At 41.3% G+C, this 27646-nt stretch overlaps 1 protein-coding gene across 2 annotated transcripts in view; it reads right to left on the bottom strand.

Moving 5' to 3' along the window:
- Positions 1–242: 242 nt before the first annotated feature.
- The window catches only part of GRIA4 (glutamate ionotropic receptor AMPA type subunit 4), a gene marked incomplete at both ends in the record, with an annotated part of 229645 nt that continues 202241 nt past the window's right edge, over positions 243–27646 (bottom strand). Inside the window, 3 exons of one of the 2 annotated variants that reach the window (XM_084274676.1) lie at positions 243–407; positions 6913–7047; positions 16319–16433. In XM_084274676.1, the coding sequence (XP_084130802.1) occupies positions 243–407; positions 6913–7047; positions 16319–16433 (415 nt within the window). Of the gene's footprint in view, positions 408–6912; positions 7048–9282; positions 9398–16318; positions 16434–27646 lie in introns of both variants that reach the window. The other variant, XM_084274675.1, reaches the window with a different exon arrangement.

Below are 27646 nucleotides of genomic sequence, written 5' to 3'. Positions count from 1 at the left end.
AGCCCCCTCCCCCCAACAAAACTAAATTATGAATTTTCCTGATATAAAATCTGAGTTTGGGTTTCCGAGCTGAGCTCATGCACACATTGTTGCTGATGATGTCTGGCGCATTTGGACGTACTTCCCTTTCTCAGCCAAATTATTAGTTCATCAATGACACTCCCATGTCGTGACAGTCTGTGCTGTGTTCCCATCAGTCACCAACACAGTTTGATTAAGGCACTCAATTATTTTTTTGGTTTTTATGGTAGGTCCGATGCAATTACAGCCAATCCTGAACTTTGTCTAATTGCAGTTCCAGTATGCATGGTCTTCGGGCAGTCGGGAGTCAATACACGTCCATTTTCTCCCACACTCCCTGTGATGGATAATCTGGCTTTGTTTCTTATGGCTTCAGAAAAGGTAAGCTAGGTTTGAGAAAAAAAGAAAAAGAGAAAACAGGAAAGTGTTACAATGCTTTCTGTCCTTCAAAAAAGCAGGACACAACAAACACCAAAATATTCGATTTTAGACATCTGCATTTCTTCATGTTAACATTAAATATAATCATCATTGTCGTCATGAATATAATACATAGCACTTAAGTCTACTAAGGGGGAAAAGACTATCAATTCTGAGGGTAAATTTAATTAAAATAAGTAATTATTGATTTAAATATAAAATCCAAATTTGGTAAGGAATTCGCAAAAGAGGCAATAAACTAAACTGCTTCAAGCTACATTTATATATAGTGAAATGAGAATCAAGAATCAGGTTTTATGATCCTGAAACCATTAGCATCTGTGAATAAAGTCATGCACAGGTGTTTATAGGCATAGAACTTCAACTAGGAATGTCAACATAAAGTATCACTACTGAAATTTTTTTTTAAGTTGCATTAGCTGTATCTTTGTGAGAATTCCATGGATCAATCTAAAGAAATTACTTCCTTTCACAATGAACACAAATTTGTATGACTAAATCTGAGAATTGTCCTCAAATCTCTTTTCGTATGCATATTTTTCTACAATTAGAGAAGGTGGGAACTTTCAAAGGAAATGTAGTTTGTTGAGGGAAAACAAAATCTTCCAGTTTTCTACACAAGGTGTAAATTTTTCACAAGAATGTTTAAACTTTTGTTATCTCAAAATCTTTACTTTCAGGAAAATCAGAACAAAAGGGCTTGTTTAGGGACTAATTGATGAGGAAAAAAACCCCCTTGGATTTGTTGCCCCCCTTCCCCCGCCCACATTTGTAGATATGCCATCTAACTTTAGTCATCCAGAAATCAATAACCTAATCTGAAAGAGATCTCTTGTGATAAAAAGCCAAGTTGCCTAGTTTTGGCTGAATGATTTCCAGATGACTAAAATTAGGGGAGGTGCCTAAGATCAACCAATTAAGCAAGGACAACTAGAACAGGCACCCAAACTATGCAACACTGAAACAGATTTCAAAGATACCATATTAAGATATTAATTAGTGGGGAAATCTGCTTTCTAGTCAGCATAAACTCTAGGGCTATTCAACTAACTCATGTAATGGGTGTGCAGGGATGCAATCTGAAATACCAATTGGCAAGACGAGAGCACGCATTCACATAGGAGCAAAGGGATGACAAACATCATAAGATCATTTTATTTGCCTTATTACTGATCTCTGCATTTAAAACTTTGTCCCTCTTAGCCCAGTTTCTCCTTCTGAGTTAGCAGTGAAATTAACTGAAGTTAATTTTACGGATTAGTGTGTGTGGATAGGGGTGAGGGAGGTTTCTCAAAACTCCCCAAAATTTCCACAGTTTCTGGGTGCATGTCTATGAAAATGCACCTGTCTAATATTGTGCTGCTATCAGTAGCTTACTCAAAAAGAGTTCTCCAGAGCTGGGATATAAAAGCAGCTTTCCAAATCAGTTACCCTAAATTCCTCAGCCCTCACATGCAGCTGAGTTTGAGAAGAGGGTTCAGCTTGCAGAGGGCATTATAAAGTTCTCCCTATGATATAACAGCTTGGTTTTGATAATCACCAACTGCAATGTCCAGAGTCACCCTCTGAAAAGTGCTCTGACAGGGACTGTTACCTTGCATGTCCCGTATTAAATCAGCAGCTAGATATAGAAAGAGAGACAGAGGTAATGGTGGAGCAGGGACCTGGGCCTGTACAGTACCCAAACCCTCAACTGCTCCCCAGCAGCAAATAAAAATCTATGCATTTGCAAAGTGCAGGCACAATGCAACGTGGTGTAGTTCCACGTAATGTGTGTCCAGAGTCCTGTTGCAAATGGATGTCAAGGACTGAGAACTGCCTGCAGAAATGCATGGAACATGTTTTGGTCAATGGCAAGAAAAAATAAAGGTGCTTCAGCCAGGATTTTGGGGAAGGAGGAGACTCCAACCCAGATTAAAACGCAAACTTTGGTGAAAAAGTGTCAGCTTACTCCAGATAATGCTAAATTTCCCTTGACTAGTTCTCTGTTCATGGCCACTCAGGGTTTGCCACTGGGAAATCTGAGAGGGAACTCACATTTATACAGGCTAGATAAGCTATATATACATGGTTCTGCAGCTCAGTCTATATAACTTTCTGGCCATTGACAATACACTCAGAACAGAAAGACAGCAAAAGGGGATCCACCAAAAAAAAAAATCAAATGAGAATAAAAAACCATTTCTCAGCAGCCTTCCACAGAATAACAGAAAAAGCTGCAATAGAACAACTCCTTTCTTGTCACAGCAGAGATTAACAACAACTCAGCAACACACCACAGAAACAACCCGGACAGTGAACACAGCCAGGAGGAGCAGGTCAGACTTGGGAAGGTGTCACAAAGCCATGTAACTTCTGTGGAGCTTCTGTGTTGTATCTTAGACTGCACTATAGGTAATAAGCCAGACTCACTCTCTGCTTAACTGCACCGCTACGGTTTCAGATTTATGTCCTGGCTGCAGAAAGTTTCAGGAGAGGCTGGGATGAGAGGGAAAAGTTTTGGTATTTTCTGTGATATTAATAAACTTGCAAAAGTCTCTGTGAGCTGAATAGATGCAGTTAATAGAAAAAAAATAGATTTTCAATTTTGTCATTAGTTTTGATTAAATTAGTTGTGGAATTAGTCACGTGAAAACACTGACTGCCCTGTTCCTACTGGGAAATAGGAATTTAGGAAAATGATATCCTCAGTCTGTACAGTACAAATATCCTAGCCTGTGTGGGTTCTTTTATTGTTCAGGCTCCTCTCGTACCTGGGTCACATGGGGATATTTTTGGCACAAATGTTTATGATGAACTTTTAATGAATTTTTCTCTATTGAATATGAAATTGGAGGTATGAAAGTCAAAAAAGTGCTTTGCACATTTACTGAGCCATCCTGCAGCACTTCACCTTTTTGTAATTAATTTCATCATTTTTTCATTGCTGTTTTCTAGCTTTGCTGATAATTAATTAATTACAAACACCAGCATGGGACAGGAGAGCAAGAGAAGGCATCTGAACAGGAAGCTGGTTTGTGAGTTTCATGGCCCACTGACAGTGGCCATGGAGAGGCAGTGGTTGGCGGCTGGCTGGATACTGTGACAATCCCTTACAAAGCCAGTGGGCTGGGGGTGAAGAACTCAGCTGGGCTTTTCCCTCAAGCAGCTGGAGAGAGGGCTGTTAGGCTCCATGCTGTTCTTAGGGCACTGGCTCAACTAGTGTACAAAGAGTTTAGTACTGATACACAAAAATCACAGAATCCCAGAATGGTTTGGGTTGGAAGGGACACCCTCCACTAGACCAGGTTGCCCAGAGCCTTATCCAACCTGGCCTTGAAGGCTTCTATATAGGGCTTCCACAGCCTCTCTGGGAAGAAGAAAAAAGTAAAATGCTGGCACGAGTCTGCCAGCACAAAGCCAGAGAAAGGTTTGCAGTTCAATATGCTGCAGACACAACTGCCCAGGGGAAGAGGGAGGGATTGTTCCCTCCTTAAAGGACACTTCCCTGCCTGCATTTTGCAGATGCAACCAGCTGTCATCCCTTCTGAATGTCTTTATTCCATGCACTAGGCCTTTATCATACAGACTAGTCCACACATACAGGCCAGTCCTACTTTTCTGTCTCTGCTGCCACACAGGCAGGTGAATTTCCCTGAGGCAACTCACTTTTCACTGGATTAAACTAAAAGGAAAAAACACAATAATGAATATTAATTGTTAAGTGGGTTATTTAAGCTATTTTATATTAGTTTAAAAAACATAGTATTTAAACTATTTGAGGTTAGCTTAAAATGTCAGCGTGTTGGTTACTCATGCAGGTTAGAACTGCCAAGCACACTTCCATATTAGCAATTTTTAGTCCCAACATGATCCCTTTACTCCTTGGATAAATAAACCTATCCAAGGTTTTCAAATGCAGACCCATTTCTGAAGAGAGTGTAACCAGTGTCGGGGGCTCTGTACTACTGCCAGCTAACAGGGTTTGCGATTAGCATGTGTACGAACACATGTACAAAAGTTCTCAAATAGGTATTACAACAGATGAGTAGAATGAGGAATTTCAGAAGTCTATGAATATTTGCTCAAAGTCCTAGTTATTTTGAGGGTTTTTTTTTTGTGAAGTTTTAAATGTCTGCACCCTAAAATGTTTTTAAGAGATTTTCATAAATTTTGACTGACCCAATCATGAATTAAAATGCAATGTAGGCATTTCTAATATATTCTTTAATACAAGAATTCATCTCTGTGTTGCAACTTGTCCCACAAAAATCCAAACTTTAGACAAAGCTACCTACTATCTTTAATTAAAAATAAAACTCAGGGGAAATTTTTATTTCAATAGAACAGTAAGGTGTTTGCTGCATTAGATCACAGAGCAGTCATGCCATGCTTAGCATACCATGCCAGTTTGGGTCAGGACAGTATTTGAATTAAAGTATTTGAATTTGGGTTTTCGTTTACTTTCTTTAAGACTATGCTTTGGATGCATTGTACCCTGTAAACTTGTCAAGAAATATGTCTTCAGGGGTGTTATACCAGCTTGGGAATGGTCTCAGCTGTGGCAACATCACTCAAGAATTTAAAGAGTTCTCTTCACCTGCATGTTACCCAGCTGCTTGCGCAAGATTATTTCTTTTTAAGACCCTTATTACTGACAGCAGGCAGTGAATTGGGGAGATTAGAATATGGAAGTCTGGATTCCTATACTCTCAGAGTCCCTCTGACATCTACTGTGCCTCACTTTTTCATTTGTGCACTAAGTGCACAGCTTTTATTTGTTTTTTTGTTTGTTTGTTTTTTAAGATGGGGAAATGAGGCAGCTCTGTTACAATTAAAATATACCCAGTGTCTTCTTGTACAACAGGGAGTAAAACAAAACTACACAGCAACAATGTTTGGGATAGTTTCCCAGCCAGCGTATGCCAAGCCCCCTCCCTCGCCCGCCGAGAACCCACCTATTCCTTGCAGCGCTCCAGCTACCATGCTCAAACACCATTCTCTGCTCACTCTGTGTTTGCTCTGTACTGTATGGTTCGGTACTGTACCGGCTGTGCCTTTAGACTGTAAGCTCCTCGGGACAGGGACCTGTTATGTGTTTGGCACACTTCACCTATTGTACAGCGCCGTGAACTCCAGCGCTATATAAATAATAAATAAAAAAATAATAATTGTAGCTCCAGTTGTTTCCTCCAAAATTTTTTTCTAGGTGGCAACATAAAAATTATATTCTTCATCTCCTATACCTAAATTTTTATTTCTTGCTTTCCACTACAGGGATGGCTCAGTGATTGCAGGAAAATGTAGCTCAAGGTTTTTGTTAACAGAGGAGATGTGTGGCTTGCTATTTTGTGAGGGCAAGGGAGCTTGAGGTAGCATGAAAGGGAAGGGTCCTAGATGCACCTTCACTTGTAAAGCAGCCAGCATAGCTTGGGAGCTATGTAAAAGTTCTATTTAGAAGTGCAGTTTGCTGTTACGTGCCTTTTCCAAAGGTCAGAGTTGATTTGACTAATGATTAGTTGGCAAGATACTGAACGGATGAGAGCAAGTACATTAGTAAACCACCCCTGTACTCAGGGGAGTAGGTGGGATGCAGCTCAGCAGCATCAGAGGTTCAGTATCTGACATCACTGCGTGAACATCTAGAATACACTAGTCCTGGGCTAGATAAGGGGGTGTGTTACTGAAAGCTGAGGACGGTAACCTAGGTCTGTTCACTGGTTAGTGATTTTTTGTGGTTATTATAGTGGGCAAATGTTGACCTGAAGCTGGATATCGTGAAAAAAATGCCACACAATTAGCATAAAACATGGATCAGAGGGAGGATGAAGGAATAGGTGGGGAGGAGGGAGAGAAGGGAAAACAACATTTAGACTTCTTGTAACAGTGCCTTTTCTTCCTTTAGGTTAACTATGGTTCAGTGACGTTGCCTATCCTAAATCTTGGTTATAACAAGGTCCCAGTTAGGGCCAATATCAAATAATAAAGGCTTACAGCAATTTGTCACTAGCAGAGTGCAAACCTTTAGGAAAGTAGACTGGCCAATCAAGGAATTAAACACTGGCCCTCTGAATATATATTTTTTGATTTCAGATAGTTTTCATCTCCCAACTGATTCAACAACTTTAAGTTGTTAAAAATGGTTTTTTTTGTATTAAAATTACTTGCAATGCAGATGTCTATTAGCAACATAGAATAGTATACTGTACATCTGCAGCCAAAAAAACTGAACCACTTTGCACTGAAGTTTTTCAAATTATAAAGCTCTGTTCAGAAGCAAGCACCACTAGACAGACATGTCACAACACTGCGTTACAAGATGCATCACCCACTCACTGTAGTAGGCCCTAAGTCCTACCCCTAAATTTTAATACTTTCGGTTCCATATACGTTGTAACCTTCTCTATAAGTTGCTAAATTCTGGGTATTCTGCGAGGAAGTTGGGTTAAAAGTCTGTGCACTCTTTGCCACCTTCATTCGTTTCGCCTCTGCCCTGGACTTGTAACAGAACTCTATCAAAGCCACCAGCATTGCCAAGCCCAAGCCTCCAACCAGAATGTAGAAGACTCCAGCAACGTTGCTGAGACTCAAGGCACTCGTCTTGTCCTGGGGAAACAGAAGCGACACAGTTAAGCCCAGAAACCACCCCCAGGAGCATAAACTACACGTTAAAACATTGGAAATAGAAATAAATAACAATGTTTAGCTGAAACTAAATGACAGTCATTTACATACTCCTCACAAAATTTGACCTATCTGGATCTATACAATATATTGTAAGTGCCTAATTTTCCTGGCCGGCATAGAATAGATCAGTATATTGCCAACATACCAGGATATCATTGCTTGCCTACGGCAAACCATTACTTCCACTAAGTGGAGAATTAAACAATAACATGTCTAGTTCTCTTTGGGGGACATTTTAACACTGACACAAAACTGCTTTTACGTAAAGCTCTTTAAAAGCTTTGAAATCCAGAAATCCATTTACATCAGACAAGACTCTGCTTGATCTTTACAAAAACAGTAATTGTACTTGTGGTAGGTACTGCTGTTAATTTAATAAGATCCAGACTGAGCTTCTGGTACTTAAATGACAGGTGAAAATAACGTGAGGCTTAAGTTATTTCTTTGAACAAACACTTCCTTTGAAAGTGCACACTGTACCATACACATCATGATATATTTGCCTCTTACCGATCATTGCATTTTGTTTCTATCTTATTATAGATACAGCTCTGGAACATGCCCATGGACTACTAAGGCTTAGTAACAGTATAATTCTAAATATCAATTTATAAAACTTTACATATTATTCATAATTTAGACAGTAGAGAGAACTTTAGCAAATTATTAAATATACATAATTTTATAAACAATCACCTTCTTGGATGTACTCTAGTAAATAACTATTCTACATTTATCTATACTTCACTGCTTATGTTATGAATCATACTTTTTCAATTGAAATCCATGTGCATTTTTGCAGTTCTCAAGGAACTCTCTCAGGATTGACTTCCATATACTACATCATGCGCCTTAAGATACTTAATAAAGCTTTATTCTTACGCAGACTACATGATTTTTTACCTAAATTAAGGAGAGTACTTAACTTCTGATTGTAATCTCTATGAAATTTTAACTTACGAAGAACGCAAAATATTTGGATGTTTAATTTAAAGAGGCACTATTTATTGTGCAATCAGTAGATTAGCACAGTAATGACTCCCACAGTCTTAGAGAGGTGTTTGGGGCTTACAGACGGGTTCTGCTTCATCTGTCTCTTTTTAGCTGTCTAAGATGAACGAACATCGTGGAGGTGGCTGTGCTCCTCTGGTGGCAATTGCCTACATGGTGCTTGCAAATGAGGAGGCGACAGGACTGAGAAAGACCTGACCTAAATTACGCAGTGGGTCGAGGCTCTCTTGGTTGTCATTTACAGGTACTCTGCCATCCTCTCAGCTGGTGTTCACTCCTTTCTCTGAAGCATGTGCCAGAAACAGCAAATGTGTTGGAAGTTAGTTTCGCAGGGTGACTTTACTTGCTGTGGGGCAGGGTAACTCTCAGGGCACGCAGGCAGCCACTGCCTGGCACGCTTTCCCTTCAGCTCCTGGCATAGGGACAGGCACTGACTGAGAAGAGATTTCGGACTCTCCAAATGCAGGGCTGGCACCGGCTGCGGTGCCTCCCAGCCTTCAGAAAATGCCCACTTCTGTGTTTGTCCCAGCAGAGAGAAGCAGTGAAGGCACCGCTCCCTGGGGCTGTCAGGGTTACTGTTTGGGAACAGACATGGGGAAACATTGGGAGCTGTAAAAATCTATTTATTATCAAAGGCTCTCACTTTGAACCTCAAGTTAAGTTTGGGCTCCTCAAGCAGCCAAGGACCTTCCCAGAGGAAGCTAGGCAGAGCCACCCTGTGCAGTGAGAAAACACAATCCTTCCTGCTCATGCTCCTCCATTCCAGAAAACCACCGAGGGAAGCCAGCTCCAAAAGGAGAAGGCATAAGTGGAGTGGACATTTCCTAAGTTAACGGGGAAAGTCCACCCCCCAGGCATGAAGGAAACAACTGTCCCAACCTGCCTCCCCCAAAACCAAAAACTGCCTTGTAGCTTTCCAACAGATGCCCTGAATGGGTAGGATGACGTTTGGTGATTTATATCACTGAAGACATTAAAAGGCAATAGTGCTTCTTTAAATGAAACTGTGACCCCCATCAAGGCGGGGGGAAGCTGATTCGTTCTGCGTCTAAAGCTGCTTATTTTATTTCTAAGTCATTTTGATTATTACTTCCTTTACTGCTTTGTGAACACGATAGTAGGTCCCGAACTGCAGCGACTGACCTTACTTCCAGAGTCCTTGGGTCCACATTCACCTTTATCGTACCACCATTTGTTTTTCAGCTTGTCTAAGACGCCTGCCTCACTGAGTTTCAAAACGGCAAGGTTTACAGGAGTTCTTCACGTGGAAAATAACATAAATAACATTATATATGTTATTTTATGTTATTCAAGTAAAACTACATAGAATCGCATTGCAAAGTGACAGAGCAGAGGCCACAGTGGGTGCTATGTCATGTACTGTTGGCCCAGGTTTAGAGACAGACATACAACCGGGACCTGCTCCATCGCTTTAGGTAACAGGCACATACTGCTGGGGAAGATTTGTAAATAAATAGTATGCAATTACTGTGAACCCAAAACTATTGGCTTAGACACATTAACAACATACTCTTCAGAGACATATATAATACAACTGGATATACGACTTACGAAACATATTCATTTGTGTTCCTTGCTTTCAATCTATTTTCAGTTTGCAAGCATACCAACCAATAATGACTTGGCTATAGCTATTTCATTTACTGCCCTCAAAATTATCCTGGTCAGGGAAAGGAGCTGCTTTGTGCAGTTTGCTGCCCATGACCCCTTGACACAGACCTGTGCATTCAGTGCAGAGCGCTGCAGGCATCAGGTCTCCATCAGAGAGCTCAGGGAAGGGGGGACTACGATGCCTTTATCCTCAGCTACAGAGAACCTGACAGTCAATCTCTCGTTTGCATTTCCTGCTTCAGTGTGATTTTCAAATTCAAAGTTTTTCCTTAAATCTCACTTATGCAAATAAGTCTTTCAGGGGTCCCAGGCTGATGATAAATTGCCACTTGGCATATCTTCTCTTACTTGTGGGATTTGCTGTGGGTGACATAATGAAGTTTAATATGGAAATGAAACCTAATCTGATGCCTCAAAGTCATGAACCACCATGGGTTTACACTGAAGTAACTTAAACTCAGAGAATGATCTCAGAGTATTACGGTAATGCCCCACTTCATGTCATTGCACCAGTTTATTTTCTAATAAAACCTATGAAATGCTTAACAGACTCATCTTATATACTTTCCACTTTGAGTCATTGACTGTCCAGTTCTTAGTGTGCTAGGCATATAGATACCTATTTATGTGCAGGTGTGGATGCAAATACAATATATACCAGAGAAGGAGGTAGACAAACAGAAATGGCACATGACACATGTCCCCCTGGTGATGTTATACAATACAGGGAGTGATCCTGTGTGTGTCAGCGGATTTCTGTGGCAAAATTAATCTCTCATAATTCACCATAATCCATATATTGCTAAAATGGTAGTTCATTAATTCAAGGCTTAATAAACAAATAAACCAGTGCAAGCATTAATCAGTATAGTGTAAGTGAACCTGGTAAAATATTTACTATGAAAGAGAAAAGGGACTTGTAGTTCTACTCAGCAACTGGTTTAACTGGAAATCCCAAAACGCCTATGTGTGCATATATTTGTACATGTTTGTGTATATATTCAATTTACAAATGACAGCTCCTGAACCTCACATGCTACTCTCAGCTTTAGGGATCCTGTCTTTTCATGTATCCTGATTAGTCCTTGTATATATACATAAGGGGGTGGACACACCTCAGTTTTTTCATGCACAGCTTTGGCTGCTTGTCTAGGCCTTCCTGCTGTTAAGGGAAGAAGTTAGGTACCAGCAAAAGGTGGGCTTAGATACTAGTTTTAACAAAGGATGAAGCATGCTTTCAAGATGCCTATTGCCCATCACTCTTCATTTATTACAGAGGAAGCCTTGGTGCCTCTGTGAAATGACAATTTTTGACAGCTACAGTTGGGTGAGAGGATTCTCAGGTACTCTCAACCGATCCCTTTATGTAAAGAAAATGCTTCATCCACTTTCCAAATCCCACACATATAATTCCTATGGGATGCTGTGTTCCAAAACCAGAAAGGGTCTGTTTCTTGATGTGTTTCAGTATTCAAACTTATGTTTGTCTTCCTGGCAGCAGGTAGTGCAGGTTGATAGTGAAATACAAGAGTCCCACAGCTGTGAAATGAGTGGGTAGCAGTTTGGGATGCTGGCAAGTTGCCTGTCAATATGATCCTCTGTTTGCTTCTAGTACAAGTGAAAATAATTATTATTATTTGGGTAGCCATCATCTGTAACATGCCATGCTTTGGCACTGAGCCACATTTCAGTGCTCCCAAATCCCAGCAGTGTAACGAGGCTGGTGATGGCATAGATAAGGGACATCCAGGTACTGCTCTCACATGGAAAATCAGAAGCCTGTGGAGATTAAACTGATTAAAGTGATAATTAGGACTCTATATGAACTATCAAGACCAGCCGCAAGCTGGGACAAGTCAGGAAACAGATGTGTCCCAGTCCCTAGCTTGTGTTCCAGCACTAACAGTTTGGATACACAAAGCCTGATATAGGCAGGGATTTTTTTCTTATTTGCAGCTATAGTCCTTTGAACTCCATGCTTCCTGCATTGTCTCTGTGAGGAAGCTCTCAGGTTTTCCTTAGGGAAAAGCAATCAATTTCACGCTTAAAATTGCCATGCTGCCATGCTGTCCTCAATACAGAATGGAACGCAAGGGCAGTGGCCAGCAGAGGAGAGGCGATTCCCGATTTTCACTGAAATACAGCCAGGGATGTGTCCGAGGCCAGCCCTTGTTTTCTCCTCTCCACTATTGTCCTTTATGTGTCCTCTCAGTCAGTCTTAGCACTTTGAAATAAATTTTAAAATATTTTATGCTTTCAGAACAGGATTTTTGTCCCACTTTAGGTCAGCCAGCTGTGATGGGGAATGTACGGAGTCCAATATGAGAAGCCCAGACTGAGGGGCTACACAGGGGAAAAGGAACATTTTTGCTTACGCTTTTCAATATATACCTGTTTGCAGTCACAGGATGTGACTGCAAGTGTAGCGGCTTTTTGTGTATTTTAGACTTTGTTTTGTCTGTTTTGTCATTTTAGCAGAAGATTTTCAGCAGCTCCCATGAGAGATGAATGCCCAAATCACCTTGGCTCTCGGGGCAAGCTGCACATCTAGGTATCTTTAATTTCTTTGGAAATATCCTCTCCAAATAAGCATCACTTTGACTTCGCCAGTCACAAATTCAGACTCAAATTCAGATACTACCACTAATCACTACACTGCTTACACAATCGGCTGGTGAATAGTCCTGCTGACATTAAAGAGGCAGGAACTAAAAGTCAGCACAGTCTGCTCTACATGAGCAAGAGTTATGTACTTTAGTCATATACAGAGGATAAATCCAGCATTTAGAATTAAATTTTCCATCAAGTTCAGTCTTGTATAGTCAGTAGCACAATGGAAAATTACAACAGATTTTTTTCTTATAAGCTGTTTAGTGATTTTTGAATTACTAATTTTGTGCTAAATCTTCAACTAACGGGTGGAGCTTGTGAAGACCAGTGGTTTTTCCAAGGTACAGCTGCTGAGATTCTCCCTTGTAATATATAAGCAGGCTTCATCTGCCTTTAATACATGAAAAATAACAACTAGAATTTACCATTATTTATGGATGTGTCTCATGTAGCTACAGTGCAAAATGACTGTGTCAGCACAGGAGACCCCGCTCTTCCCCACATGCTAAAGTCAGCAGTGGTGCAGCACCACCTGGGCATGGGGACACTGGCTTCCTTCCTTTTCGTCACATTCTCATCCCTTTTACCTCCTCTCTCAGCTTCTCTCTCATTTCCTCCTACCCTGTCATCAATCACTTGCTGCTGGAAGGGCTGTTTTTTAAGAGCCTCAGTCTGGATCTTGTGCCAGCAACATCAGCAAAATCACAGCGCCTTAAACAGCATTAATGAAGTTCTGACTTTGTTGTGTTCAGGACAACAAATGGGCAATTATAGCATTTAAATTAAAATACTGAGCCATTCTGAAACCCATACAGAATTTTGGTAGACAGGGATTTTAAAAATGCAATCTCTAGTATGTTTTATGAGGATTTTCATTACCCACTCATGGCTGAGCCATTAATTAAGTGTAAGGTCAGTCTCATCCACTGAATGATAAACAAGGGCCACTGTGTTCTCCTTAGGGCTGCAGCAGAGATCGGAGGAGAACTCCATCGGTACAGCCTCCTTCCACTCTCCCTTTCATAAAAGCAATGGAGCAGAGTGGCAGAGACTGTGTTTAAATACCTTTGCACACACTGCATGAAATGATGATGGGATACAATTAAGATCAGGGGTAATACCTTAAAAAGTACTCAAAAGACTTGTGAACCTCAAGTTACTCTTCAAACATGACTTAATTACTGAGGCCACCAAACCATGGGTGGTTCACACAGGGCAAGTCTCTGAACCACCTTTATGAGTTTTGGAAGATTGTTCCTTAAAGGGAACAATAAATGTGGGGGCTAGATATGACCTTTTAAGAGCACAGAATGGAGGTAGGAGAAATCTTGTCATAGAGAGCAACATAAACCATTGGAGAACTCTCATGAAACTCCCTGATTTCTGTAGTCCTCTGTACTATCATGAAGTGTTTATCTGGGTTCAGACTCTCATATTCTGACCAGTGAATCTCAGATAACAGCACAGTTATCAGTCAAGACTCAAGTGCTGTAGTTCTTTCAGGAGAAGAGAGATGTTCCTATTTCTGCCCATGACATTAGGAAGCCCTGTAGTTTGGACTGGAGCTGCTAACAAAGGTCAGGGTTTGTATTTTTTTAAATTCATACAATGGAAATGAGTGTTAGTTAGAGATGCTTAAGAGCTTAATTCAGGACTTCTCGGTAGCTGTTAGGTTTATAACAACTGTGCATGGAGTCCTGGTTATTCCACTAACAATCATTTGCTAGGGTATAAAATGTACCTATTTAGAGCTCTATTTATTCAATAGAAAAGTTCTTATTGACTTTAATTGATCAGATCCTACAAGACTGTTCCTGAGCAAGGAAATGGATTTTGTAAATGATAAATGGCTAACTTACACTTTGGGCAGTCAAGTATCTATAGTTTAAAAAAAAAAAGACCAGATGCTAGTGCAGTGCATGATTTAAGAAATATGGTAATGCCCACTCAACTCCACAATGTGCTTGGTCCTACTGAACATGGGGCTTCCCAGAAGCACCAAGGTTCCTCTCTACATGTACAGTGCTTAAGCAGAGGTACTGCCTCCTCACTCAGCTGTGTCTGGGAAAAAGCATGGCAAGAAACAGGCCTAAGGTCAGATGAATGGTCCTGGCAGGCTATATTCAGTCCTATGACTACAGGTTGAGCTCCATCATGTTCCCTATGCTTTTCTTATCCATATCCTGGCCACTCCTATTTTCTACTGCATCCTGAACTGCTTGTCTCACCTATTTTTAATTTCCATTGGCAATGTGCTCCTACCTCCCTCTTGCATTCACAGACCCTCCCTATTCCTGCATGGACTACACTCCTTGCCTTTCTTTTCTATTTTACCCCTGTCATCCTTTTTCAGCCACTTGCCATCACACCAAACTTGCTCCTTCAGCACTTCCAGTCATCTCCCTAGTGAAGCCCTTCCCTCTACCATGAGCTGCTCCCCTGTCCCTGCTTTGTGACTCAAAGCACCAGTGGCTGGTAACTTGGAACAGTAAGTTAAAAGCATCTTTAGTTTGCTCTCTAGCCTGTATTTCAACTTTCAACAACAGCAGGTTTCTGAGGAGTGTTTTAAGTATTTTAAGAAAATGGAGCTATTTTAATGATGTGACATGATGCCTGTGACTTTAAAAAAAAAAATAAATTAAATAAACAGCCCTTCTCAGTAATTGAAAATTTCAGACTTGGGTGGAGCATATAATAGTAGCAATGTGGGAGATTTATGGTTCACTTTCTTACAAGTTGGTATCTGCTCCACTTGCAGGTAAGTTCAAACAAGCTGAATATGCCTAAGCAATTTGGAAGAGAAAATAGAGACCATTTTTGAAACTGTGACTGCTGGCGAGCAGAGCGGTGGGGGAAGAACAGGTAGAGCAGCAGGACTGAAGGCAAAGTGAAGAGGATTAGGACATCAGTTCTGGGTGAGTGCAGAACAGCCCAAGGGGTGGTCCCTGAAGCAAGGACACAGCATGAAAGAGCAGGAGGACTAAAGGAGGATAGAAAATAGTAAGAAAAAATATATATGTAGGCAACTGTAAAGAAAAGCTACTGAGTATGACAAGTCAATCAAATTCATTCATCTATATCTGACTCAGCTCTGTGCCTGCAGTTACCTGTGGGGCATTCTCTTATATATTGTTCACACACAAGCACATAAATAAGTATTTTTACATGCTGCCTGGCACCAAAGGGGTATTTTTAATGTCTCCATCATCCTCCAATTCCACTTTTGTTTTCAGCACAAGGCAGTTTCCCAAAAGGAACCTGTGAGGAGGCAAGGAGGGAGCACCACTGGCCACGTGCAGACTGTGGAAATGCAGGAAGATTAAGAAACTCTGCCTAAAATTCGACCTAAAATTCCTGCCTAATAGATTCTGATACGTTCTGTCTAGGGAACCGCTGTGGATTTCAGTTTGCTGGTAAGATTTCATAAAATGTGAGCGTGAAGACATTTTAGCTGAAATTTGTCCTCCTCTTTTGGATACTCATGTGAAGATTGTAATTTGTACCAGTATTGTTTGTGTCAATAGTGGTTTCCTAAGCCTGGACCATGCATGAGACTACTGCTAGGAGGCAGTCACACCAATTTGCACCCTTTTCCTTTACTGTCACTGAAAAATTATTTTGGGTAGTACAATCTGAGCTGGTGTTGGCTCTTGAATGTTTGCAAGAAAAAGCTTGAAAAAGGCTCATTGCGGTTTCAGAAGCTTCTGAAATCTGGTTGCAGATCTCACACCAGAGGCTGCTTACGAGTTTCCTTTGGGATGCTTAAACAAATGCAAATATTTTTGCTTTGACAGTAATTGCATACACCTAGATTTCAGCTGCAGGTACCAGCAGTGCTGTGCTACTGGTGAAGCTGTTTCCTTGCAGGTAAAACCCCAGCAGATGCACCAATTACTTTACATACTGTTTACCCGCTTTTGGTGACATTGAGGCTAACCTTGGAGTCACCTCCCCCGCTGCCACATTCTCCTTTGTCGTACCACCATTTGTTTTTCAATTTGTCCAAGAGGCCTTGTTCATTCAGTTTTAAAACTGCGAGGTTAACAGCATTTCTTGAAACGATAAAACATATTTTGTAAGAAACTGCACAGCTGTTAAGATGTTAGAAGGAATGAGGACTTAAGCTGTTTATAAGCTTGATCCACACACTAAATAAACCTCTCATTTTCATATTTCAACACCCTTGGCAGCACAAATAAACATAGTTACTTTCAAATGTGAAAAATATGTTTCCAGTGTGGAAATGATTTTCAGAATGGCTTGGATTTTAACAAGAAAATTCTATCAACCAACCAAAACAATTTTTGCAAAATGATGATAAAAACTCAGCCTGGAATTATAAATGATTCACACAGGTTTATTTGAATCTATATTTAGAGTACCTGTTCATGGTAGGCCCAGGCTGATTTTTCAAGTAGATGGGAAAACGTATTCCCATATACTAAAGAGGCAAGATCCAGATGGCCTTTGCTAGACGCTGCCAGTCACTGTGTCACATACAGCTTTGACGTGTAGCACATCAGAGAGCCCTCACAAGCTGTGGGCTCAGGCTCCAGACATAGGCAGCGTGAGGCACAGCTGAAGAAGAGCGCTAACAGCTTGCACGCTGACTATGATGCTGTCTGGATCCAGTCAAAAGGAAATGATGCACCAAGAGGTGCTGGGAGTCCTGTCCGTCTGAAGGTCCATCACCTGCTGTAGGCACACCCATACTTTTGGGATGCAGGGTCTACAAGAGTCCAGCTCCCTTTGCACAGTAGAACCTTAGCTGAAATGCAAGACCGAGGGTCTCTGTGACTTCAGAGACCACCCTGCTAGCCTGGAAAAGCATTCTGTCTCCCAGCCTGAAGGTCACATACAGTGTCCAAAAGGAAAGTGGTGGCGGAGGGTTTCCTCTCTTGGGAAACCTGGGGACAGTGCAGCCAAGCAGAAGCTCAAGCCCATCTGTCTGGGTGCTGAGATATCAGCAGGTAGTTGGAATGTCCTGAGGACTTCTCCTTGGAGCATTTATACATGGTATGCTACCACTGGATGAAAGATGAATCCTGGATCACAGGATGTGATATGAGCAGTGGCATAGGCACAACAGATGGAAAGGGGCTCCAAGAAACCCAGTGTCCCCTATCTCATGTTTAGTACTCTCTTTTCAGGTGAGAGAAGTACCTGAAAAATACTTTGGAACTGTGCAGGCAGATGTAGGTTGCCAACATGAAGGCTAAAGTGGAGAATTGCCACTTATGTGTGAACTTAAGGCTGCTGGGACTGCACTGAAACTCAGGTAAGAAAAAGACACAGCCAGTCCTAGGATGGAATTGCTTCTGTGCATGCTCAGAGGTCTTCCTTTTTAGGACTGGATGGCAGAGGGTAGACAGATCAGATTGCCACACAGACCCAAGTGTAAAGCACCTGGATTTATGATAAGAACTACAGTTGCTATACAACATTTTAAAATCAATTGATAACTAATCTGCCGAGGCATTTACACAGCCTTCATCACCTCCTGAGGAACCTTTGCACTTGTTTAAGTGTATAGCTTCTTATCTTTCTTAGTAAAAGCCTGAACAGTCACCTATCCTAATGGTACATAACTACCTCAATGTTCATCTGTAATTCATAATAGCAAACTTTTCTCTTCCTCTCTTCACATTCAGAGGTCCCTACTGTATCCATGCCTATCAAACACGTTCACTCTTTCTGGTGGGTGTCTGCCCAGGCTTGCTTGCAGATCTGCAGAGGCATGTAGAGCAGTGGCATCACATCCTTGAAGCACCTTGAGACGTATCTGTGAGGTGCCAGTAGCTTAAGTACTGCTCTTTGGGGACAATATGCAGTTGAGAAAGATGTATAATGCTGTCAAGATCTATCTGTCAGGGCTGAGTGGGATTTGGCAAGACCTATGTCTGTCAATGGCATCCTTCCCTCACCAATTATGAGAGGATGCAACACCTTCAGAACACTGGGACAAGGGTTGTGGAAGAGTGATCCTCTCATGGCAAGGTTCCATCAGATCATATGGCACCAGAAGCCACTGGGCCATGTCATTCACCCTCTCTAGAGATGGCCGGTCTCTGGGGGGTCCCCTCTGGTCTTCAAACAGAAATTTTTTTCTCCCTCATTAGGGTTTCTCTGTTCCTGGCAGACAGGTACAGACAACGGTACTTGACAGTTTATAGAGTGTTCCTTGCAATATTGGCCAGTTTGTGGGACAGATGTCAGCTTTAGACCACACCTTCACTGTCTTCCAGGAGCAGCTTTTCATATAGCTCCTGCTGGAACTGTGAGAGGTCTTTGCTGGCTGGTCATGAAGCTTGGGAACTGCTTGTGGGTAGATCTGACTTTGCCTAGCTTCACTGTAGCTACATTTACATGAGATTTGCAATACAGATAAAGTAATTGCTTGTCTGTCCCTGAAACCAAAAATGAGAACTGTGGGCTGTAGTGGGAGTGATAACAGACTGCTCTTTGTGGATAAAGCTTTAAGGGGAACTTAGCAGCCAAGCTGACAAATGTGATTTTGTATAAGTGCTCTAATTATGGTTCACACTCCAGAGGGAGAGGAGCAATTGCAAAATTGGAATGAAATTGTTCATTTGTCCCTTTTGTTCTTGGAAGCAATTACTTTTAAGCCAGTCATATCGACTACAGATTTTTTCCTACTCAGCTTTTAGTACAAAGCCCACGCTTTTGGCCTGTTTGCCCCGTTCAGAAAGGTAAATGTGTCCAGCCTTGCCACTTCACAGACAAATTTCCAGTACACTAAATGTAAATTTTACCTTTGTAAGGCCATTGGGTCTGAGCCATAAATGAAAGATGATCCCAGAAACACTATTTTTTAGACACTGAGTAGCATTACTTATTCTGAAAATGGATTACATCTATAGCTTGAGCCTGCTGTCTACAAAGTCAATGTCAAAACTTCTTCTCCCTTCAGCAGGAACCAAACCAAGGTCTAATTTAATGCTGCTATGTCTAATTGTCACACTGGGTAGCAATAACATAAACAGCTGCTTTGACAGTCCCACAGATGCAGGCAGGAGTGATCACTCCCATGAAAAATGAAGTATATATCAAAGAACATAACTAACTCTCGATTCAACGAGCCACTTAAGCACAGTCTTATTTTAAAGCAGATGGAAAGTCCTATCAATCAGTCTATCTGTAAAAAGTGTCTTCATACTATTCGCTCTAAGCTGTAGTCTTCTCAAGCATGAACACTAAAGCTCACTGAATTAGACAAAGTCCTTATGCTAAAATCCTTAGAAAGGTTTCTTTTTTGGTCTTTATCTTATCTTGGGTGAAGATTTTATCTGATAAATTACTACTTTGTTTTCAAGCTTGCAAAGTTAATATCTACGTAGACATTTTATCTGGATATTCTAAGAAATTAAAAATAACTAGGAGTTTTTTTTTTTTTTGGACAACTACTATAAGTTTTCATGTTTAATTTCCATGATGAAGGGAAAGAACTTTATCACTTGCCAAATGTTCAAATTTATCTTTCAAAGCATTAAAGATTGTCAAGGAAAACTTTCCCACAGTCATTTAGAGACGCTGCAGCTGGTTGATAGTAATCCTACAGTAATAAATAAATAAATGCAACCCGTTCATGAGAGGGTTATTTAGCTGGGTTATTAGCCATATCCACAGACAGTTTCACAGCACAATAGAGAAATGGAAATAAAAAGGATGAAGAAGTAAATGTGGATTTAAGCTGCAATTATTGCTCTGAAATTAAACTGTATTGTTTATAAGTGTAACACATTATTGTCCTCATCATGTCTACTAGGCCATGTAAAACCAGGTTAGTTTCACACTGCTTTCTCTGTTGCATTGTTTTCCAGGTCCACCTCAACATATGGAAATAAATCACTTCCTTCTGGTCAGCAAAACACAGAGAACCTTTGCTCAGCACTGCTGTGTCTCCCACAGAAATGTCACCGAGATCTCGATAGGTGCAACGGTGACTACATTGAAAATTATCTACCTGAGATCTTGGACATAAACTAGATCACTCATACTCATTGTAGATAGCACTTCATTCTACCACAGAGGAAAGCATTCTGAAACCTGAGTATTTATGGCAGAAACTGTTCTTTCATCATTAAAAAAAAGGACTGCATCATCAATTCAACACTTAGTCAAAACTCCCACTGAAGAACAATGAGTTCCTCAATAAAGGAACTGAAATCTTTGCAAGAGTAAGGGTTTAACTGCAGAAAGCAGGAATATGCTTTAATATTTGACTATTAATCCTTGCTGCCACTGCACAATCCTGCCTTTTCCATTACTCAGGAGAAAATAGAGTCCTTCTATACAATAGTCAAGCCAGTTCAGCCAAAACTGCAGCCCTTGCATTACAGTGATGCCTCACCTCATGATTACTTGAGTGCAAGGACAGTGATTTCAATATATGGATCACAGTTTAAGCTGCCTATAGAATTACAGTATGACAACCTTGATAATTGTATCATTCTCACTCATTTAAAATTACTTTCCTCCTCCCCATAGATTAATAGTAATAAGCAGTGTAGCAGTGTAAAACATTAATCAGTGTCACTTCTTTCTTTTAGAGAGGCTACTTGTGCCAACTGCAGCTGTGCTTTCCACAGTCAGCAAGATAGAACTGCACAGATGACGGTGCACCTACTCGGTCCTTAGCAACATACTAGCTGAGACCTCAGCCAGGGATACCTCACCTGCTACCAGAAGGAACTGGAGTAAGGTGCTTGCCCAAAGCCCAGGGAAGCTGACAGAGAGGTCTGCTTTGACTTTCAGTGGCATTGGGTCACAGCAATGGTTGTTACACTGTGTGGTACCCTGCAATTACATGCTGAACCACAGGAAGGGCATTTCCAAGGCTGACAGAGACACACAAAGTCTCTGGACGCACAGCGGTTCCTGGTCAAACTTTCCTGTACCACGAGGGAATGAGGCAGAGGCTCAGCCTGGGGACTGCGACAGCCAACAACATGAGCACTGCTGGAAATCTGAGACAGCCACAGGGGGAACAGCATGGGTGGGGGCACCAAACTGCCTAATGCAAGATTTCAAGCATCTATTTCAGTACAGCAACTCAGCATCTCCAAGAAACCACAAACTAACCCATGAAATGCATCTCGTGTGGTAAGACTAAGCCTTTTTTCAACAGCCTATTGCCCAGAGATCGAATACAAACAACATGTAGAAAGGCTCTCTCCAGCCTGATTAGACTTGAGTAAGTATCCACAGTCTCAGCCACAGCTGTTTTATTGTCTTTCAGCTCCCAAAGTCTCTGGATGCACAGTGGTTTATGGTCAGCACTGCTCAGTACCATCTGTAAATACAACTCAGTCAGCCCGGTCCCAAGCACACGTAGCAAAGGAGACCTCCTCCATGAAGTCAGGTCTCAGAATATTTGGTTTTAAATACTGATTAGCATAAAGACAGACACAGGTCCCTAAGTACTAACTACAACAAAGGGTGCTGGGTGCATTTAATAATCTTTTAGGCAGTTGGTAGAGTTTTGCCAGAAAAACTTGAATCACAGACAGACCTCAAAGACCATCTAATTCAAACCCCCCTCCCATGGGACACCCTCCATTAGTGGGTTGCCCAAAGCCTCATCCAACCTGGCTTCATGCCTTAGCTATGTAAACAGTGTTGATACCTTCCTAAGTCCCTTTCCTGAACTAAGTCGCAGAAATTTTGAGCAGCTGGAACATTAGATAGCAGAATACTTCCCTGAATCCTGGGCAGATTTTTGCTGAAATCCTTCCATTATCTTTACAGATGGCGGCACTGTTGTTTCACTGCTTAGCGTTGGGGACATTGTTCACTTGAAATAATGAACAGGCAGGATATGCAAAAATAACATGGCTCACTAATGAGACTCTACACACACAGAGACAGCTTTGTTTAAACTGCAGCTGTATTGCACGGTGCATCATCCTAGAAGCCCTGGTGCCACCACCGCAGTTACTGAGCAGAAGCAGAGACCCTGAACCTCTAAAAGGCTTTTCACAAATCCTTCCCACAAGGATTTGAAAGCCTCAGAAATTGCTCAGTCACCTAGAAATCACATCGTGTGGAGGCATGCCACCTCTGTTTAACCTCAGCTTCTTGGAACGTACAGCAAACTTCAAAGTGTACCTGAATGTTAAATGATCAAAGCACCATAGGTGGGCCATGCACAAGGTACGGGCCAACCGGTAAAACATCGGGATCTGCTTTTTATTCCAGTAAAATCCAGAACTACTGTGCCACAGAAGACTGTTGTATATATAAAAAGCAATTGCCTGGAAAGAAGTGGGGATCAGTATACTACCAATGGGATGCGAAGTCATGGGTGTGGTGATGCACCCATGGGAGGAGCTCACTGAAGGAACAAGCCTTCCCAAGACCGCAATGTCACAGCCCGCGACATGTCAGCAACTGATGACGTGTCCCAAGCAACTCAAAGCTCGATTTCTTCCTCGCACATTGGATGTCCCTCCCTGCAGATACCTGCTGATGCAGCCAACTCCCAGGCATGCACCTCGACATTCCTGGCACAGGCTGGAGGGGGTTCTCCCCTGGGAGAAGGCGGAGATAGTGAGCCCAGTGAAGCTGAGTTCAGTGACCTTATTTCAATGATGTGAATTGCAGTTATTCTCTCATGACCTAATCTCTATCCAGCCCAGGTGGTTCAGGAAGAGGAGGCCACAGCTGCCCGAGGGCCTCCCCTTGCCACACAACCCAGTGCTTCCCAGAGGCAGCTGAGGATCTGTCTCAGACATATTTTGTTAAACACAAGCGGGTGCATTTTTATGGCTTGTTCATGTCATCTGCTCAGATGACTTTAAATGGGAAAAATTAAAATACAGCTTTACCAAGCAAAAAATTAAAACCTGCCCGGCTTCTGAGCTGTTTATTTTAACCATTTTTTGAAAAGTGCTGATGGCAGAGCATAGTGTGACACTATGCAGTGCAGTTTAAGGGTGCTTGTTCATCAAGAGAAATGTAAAGCTGCATGGCACTGGCTGAATATGTTTAATAAATTAGGACTGAAACAAGCAGTCCATTAATGAGGAAGATGTAGCCAAATCTTACATCATTCTATACTCAGAAGGCTTGAAGGGTTAATAATGAAAATATTAAGAGAGAGCTAATTAAGGGAGATTTTTACAAGAAAAACAACCTGAATTTTAGTCACAAAGGGCCCACTTTGAAATCATGTTTTTTTAAACACACTCAAAAATTTATAGGAATAAATTTTGTACTGGGATTTACAAAGTTTTGCATTCTGTAATGCTATTTGTATGGAAAAGTTGTATTCAAATGCTGAAGCACAGCACGTCTCAAGATGTTTTCACATGTACTTGGTAGTTCAAACAAAACGGTGTCCTTGGCTCTTCTTCTGGTAGCTTGCACAGCATGTGTATTAAATAAAGAACTACTAGTATTCAAGTTGTGAGCCTCAAAAACAAGGCTGCCTCCTCTGCAGTGGGTCTTTCAGGCTTTCCTGCTAAACTCTTCTATTGCTATATGCATGGTTATTGGGGAAAGGACGTGATCATCCATCTCAGTCAAGTTCCCAGGCCCAACTGAAGATCCACCAGGACAGGGAGTGTGTCTTGCATTCCATCTTGCAAAATCCACACATCCCTGAGGAACTGACTAGCCTGTAGAAAACCACAAGTCTTGCGAAAATGCTATGGGCAGGTTGTGTGCTGCATCAGAAGTGAACACATTTTTATAAATGTTATTTAAAAATCCCCTCTCCAATTGCATTTTTCTCTTCGAGAACAATCTATCAAATTATTCTACAAACAGGAAGAATTAAGTATCTTTACAAGACTCTGTAAGTATTGTTATTTTTTTTGTTTAGAGATGGGAAATTTAAAGCAGTGCTCAAGTACTTTTAAATTGTGGGTAATTAAAATAAGCCTAATGCTCTTCATTTTGCCATCCAAATAAGATGGGGCACTGAGTACTTACAGCTTCTCTGTATATCCTATGCAGGCAGCTTGGTTACTCGAACTGAGCTTTGTAAACAAATACGAGCCAAACCGACACCTTGAGGATCAGCAGGAGCTCCAATTAATGGGAGACCTACTGCTGCTAAAAATTGCCACAGCTACTTTGAATTCAAAGAAGTTCTGACAATTTGCACCAGCTAGAGGTCTGATGACTGTAGTTTAAAATATTTATAGAAATTGAAAGCTGTTTTGCAGCAAGATATTCCAATTACAGTATGCAAACACTTCTTGGCAACAGCAATTAAATATATATTTTGCTTGTGTAAAAACAACAGCAGTTGACCTGGGGAGACAACTCAGCTTGTTTCTCTGCTTTACACAAAGCTTTGCTGTAAATAAAAAGCACATAAAGTTGTCCCGAGAGTAACTGTTTATATTGGTTCAGTATACAGTCTTTAGTAGAAACACGAGTTTCTTTCAACTCTGAGCTATTTTAATTTTCGCTATGACTACCTAATCCTGTTCTTATTGAGCCTCTTATTGAACTGGTTGCAGCAGAGGCTGGCTTACGCGGTTAGGCCGCTGCAGCTCAGAGCACCTTGCTTCAAAGGCTTGAGGGGGATTTTTCAGAAGCGCCTCAGCACTGGTGTAACCCTCCCTCTGCGCTGCAAGAATGGCTCTGGGGTTGTAAGAAACAGCTCAGCCCATTGCCAACTGTCTTGAAACTCTCTCTCACCTCAGAACCATCAGGGATCCCGAGCCCTTTACTTTGTTTATGCATTTTTATGTTGCTGAAAGCGTTTACAATATTTTGAAGTGGGAAATGTGTGAAATGAGTATTTTTTTAACATACATCCCCAAAACCCTTTATGCTTTCAAAAGGGGAAATATTCAGCTCTGGCACAGCTGGCAGAAAGCTTTTTGCCTTTTTACACCTCAGGTGAAGCAGATCTTGACTCATGGTCTTGTCACAGCAGGGTGTTTGGATGCTGTTTCACCCACCTCTCCGGTAACTCCTAAATTTAGGGGCCCCCAAACTGAGAGAAAATGGTAGTATTGGCACTTACAGGTTGGGGACTCATGGTGGGGCACAGGATGTGCCTCAGTGCCAGGCAGAGGTCAGTGTTGGATTAGCACTGCCAAAAGACAGGGAGTAATGGCTTGTGGTGGTGGCCACAGCAGTGAAACTCTACCAGGTCTCATGCTGCCCCTCTCTTCTCCTACCTAGACTGCATTAGTGCAGGTCTCTTCAAGTGACATGATATTACACCATCTAGACCTACGTTGTCCAATATCCTTATGCCACTCCATACACAAAACAAAGCCAAACACTGCAGTTTACTGTCTGCACAAATGATCTATTTGGTTTTCAAATGGATGATTTAACAGGATTGAAAACATTACTCATCATTACTGATGTTGGCCAGTAGATTTAAATATCTTTTGCATAAAACCTTAGCCATATTTGTAAGGCATTTTAGATTTATGCTTCTGAATGCCACAGAATGAGGCTAGGAAAAATGCATCTCCTTTGGGTGCAATTCCATGTTTATTGAACAGAAACAGGGTGTGGTTCCTTGTACATTAGAAAATGGTTCCTTCTTTTTATGCATCTAAATCTGTTTGATATCACTGACAGATTACTAGACAGCCTATTAAGATCACAGTCTCCATCCACCCTCCACAGAAGAAGTATTTTACTACATCAAAATCTTCCAGCACAAAGCAGGTGGCAGCTGTTTCGGCAACTTCCAATTTTTCACTCCATTCAACACGTCTCAGCAGTGGCAGAAATATTGTGCCTCACACTGAGCACTTCACAGCTTTCATCCACAGGAAGACCCAGCCCTAGGCTGAATCACCTATCCCAGAAGAAATGTTACTGTGACCTCCAAAATCAGTCAGGATTCATTGCTGTTTCTTGCTATGAATCCTGGAAAGTAAAATATCTTGTTGGCCTCACTGCAAAAATTGGCTTTTCTGACTGTTAACTCATCCTATGTCTCAATGTGCTATACAAATGTATGTTCTATTCAGTGGGCAGCAGGATAGCTAATACAATAAACCCAAGATCTTTCTTAATGCAAAGTTGAACATATCTGGCATTTTTGGAGACTGGGTGAAAAGTGGTGATGTTTGAAGTGACTGCACAATCAGACTTCTCCAATTTTTCATTTATGCCCTTTATGAACATGTAATGGTAAGATGGGTAAGAGGGACTACATTTGACATGGTATTCTGCTGTTATTCTACTCCTTACGGTATGTTGCTACATTTTCTTGCAAACAGCAAGACCTCCTAACAGCAACTGATTAATTTGTCAGTGTTAGATTAAGAAATGGTTAAAAAAAAATCAGGAATGAGTGACTTCTACAAGTAAAGATGCTCAACTGAGCATCTGTACATGTCTTTTTTCTCAAACTACCCCACCCTCAGATTTTAAACACTCCACAGAAGTTGACAGAAGTCCTTTGTCCTGACTAATTTTCTGAGGTGTCCTCAAGAGAAGATTCATACAAAGTAAGTTGCATTTACCTAGTCTCAGGGTGACACAGACAGGTGTCTGTGGCAAGAGCCACAGTGAGAGAAAAGACCTTCTGCCATATTGTCAGTAGCTGATATAACTGGGAAAGAAAAAAAAGAAAGAAAGACTTTTTGCTATTACTGTTCTCAGCAATTCGCGGAGTAACCAGATCCAACTGAATGTATTTTTACTTTAGAAACCAAACCCACTGTTTTAGGTGCTGTTCCCAATGAGCACCAATCTTTTGTGTATCCGATTAGACTTTCAGTCACCATCTCTCACCAAGTCCCAGTCCCACCTCAGTGAAAATGAAGTCTGAAATGTCTGCAAAAGCCAAATGCCATCAATATACTGCACGGTTCTGAAACTGCTACAATACATGCAGTCTGCTGATCCATTATTTTTTCCTACTGTGGAAAGTAACCCATCATGGGAAAGCTATAGGGCAAAAATGGAGTTTGCTTCTGAGGGGATTCATTCACTAGCATCAATGCCCACAAAGGTGTAACCTAATATGGACTCCATGTCAAAGCTACTGGCAACACTGAGAGATCAGGATGGATGCTTGATTTTTACTGCTGCTGGAAACAAATGGCTAATTCTTAAGATCTGCACAGCTGATACATTGTTATCAGATCTAAAATGAGACAAAGAAGAGATATGGGAGATTTCTGTAACTCTGTGACTCCATACTTTAGAAAGAAGGATTAGAAGGAAGGCAACTTCCTGCTAAAATATGGTTTCTTAAGCTTTGGTCAAATCATAAGGCAGACACTTTGAAGTTCTTTATTTTAATTAGGAACTG

The sequence above is a fragment of the Gallinula chloropus genome, assembly GCF_964237585.1.
Source record: "Gallinula chloropus genome assembly, chromosome: 1".
NCBI lineage: Eukaryota > Metazoa > Chordata > Aves > Gruiformes > Rallidae > Gallinula > Gallinula chloropus.
This window is presented reverse-complemented; position numbering and strand designations above follow the sequence as displayed.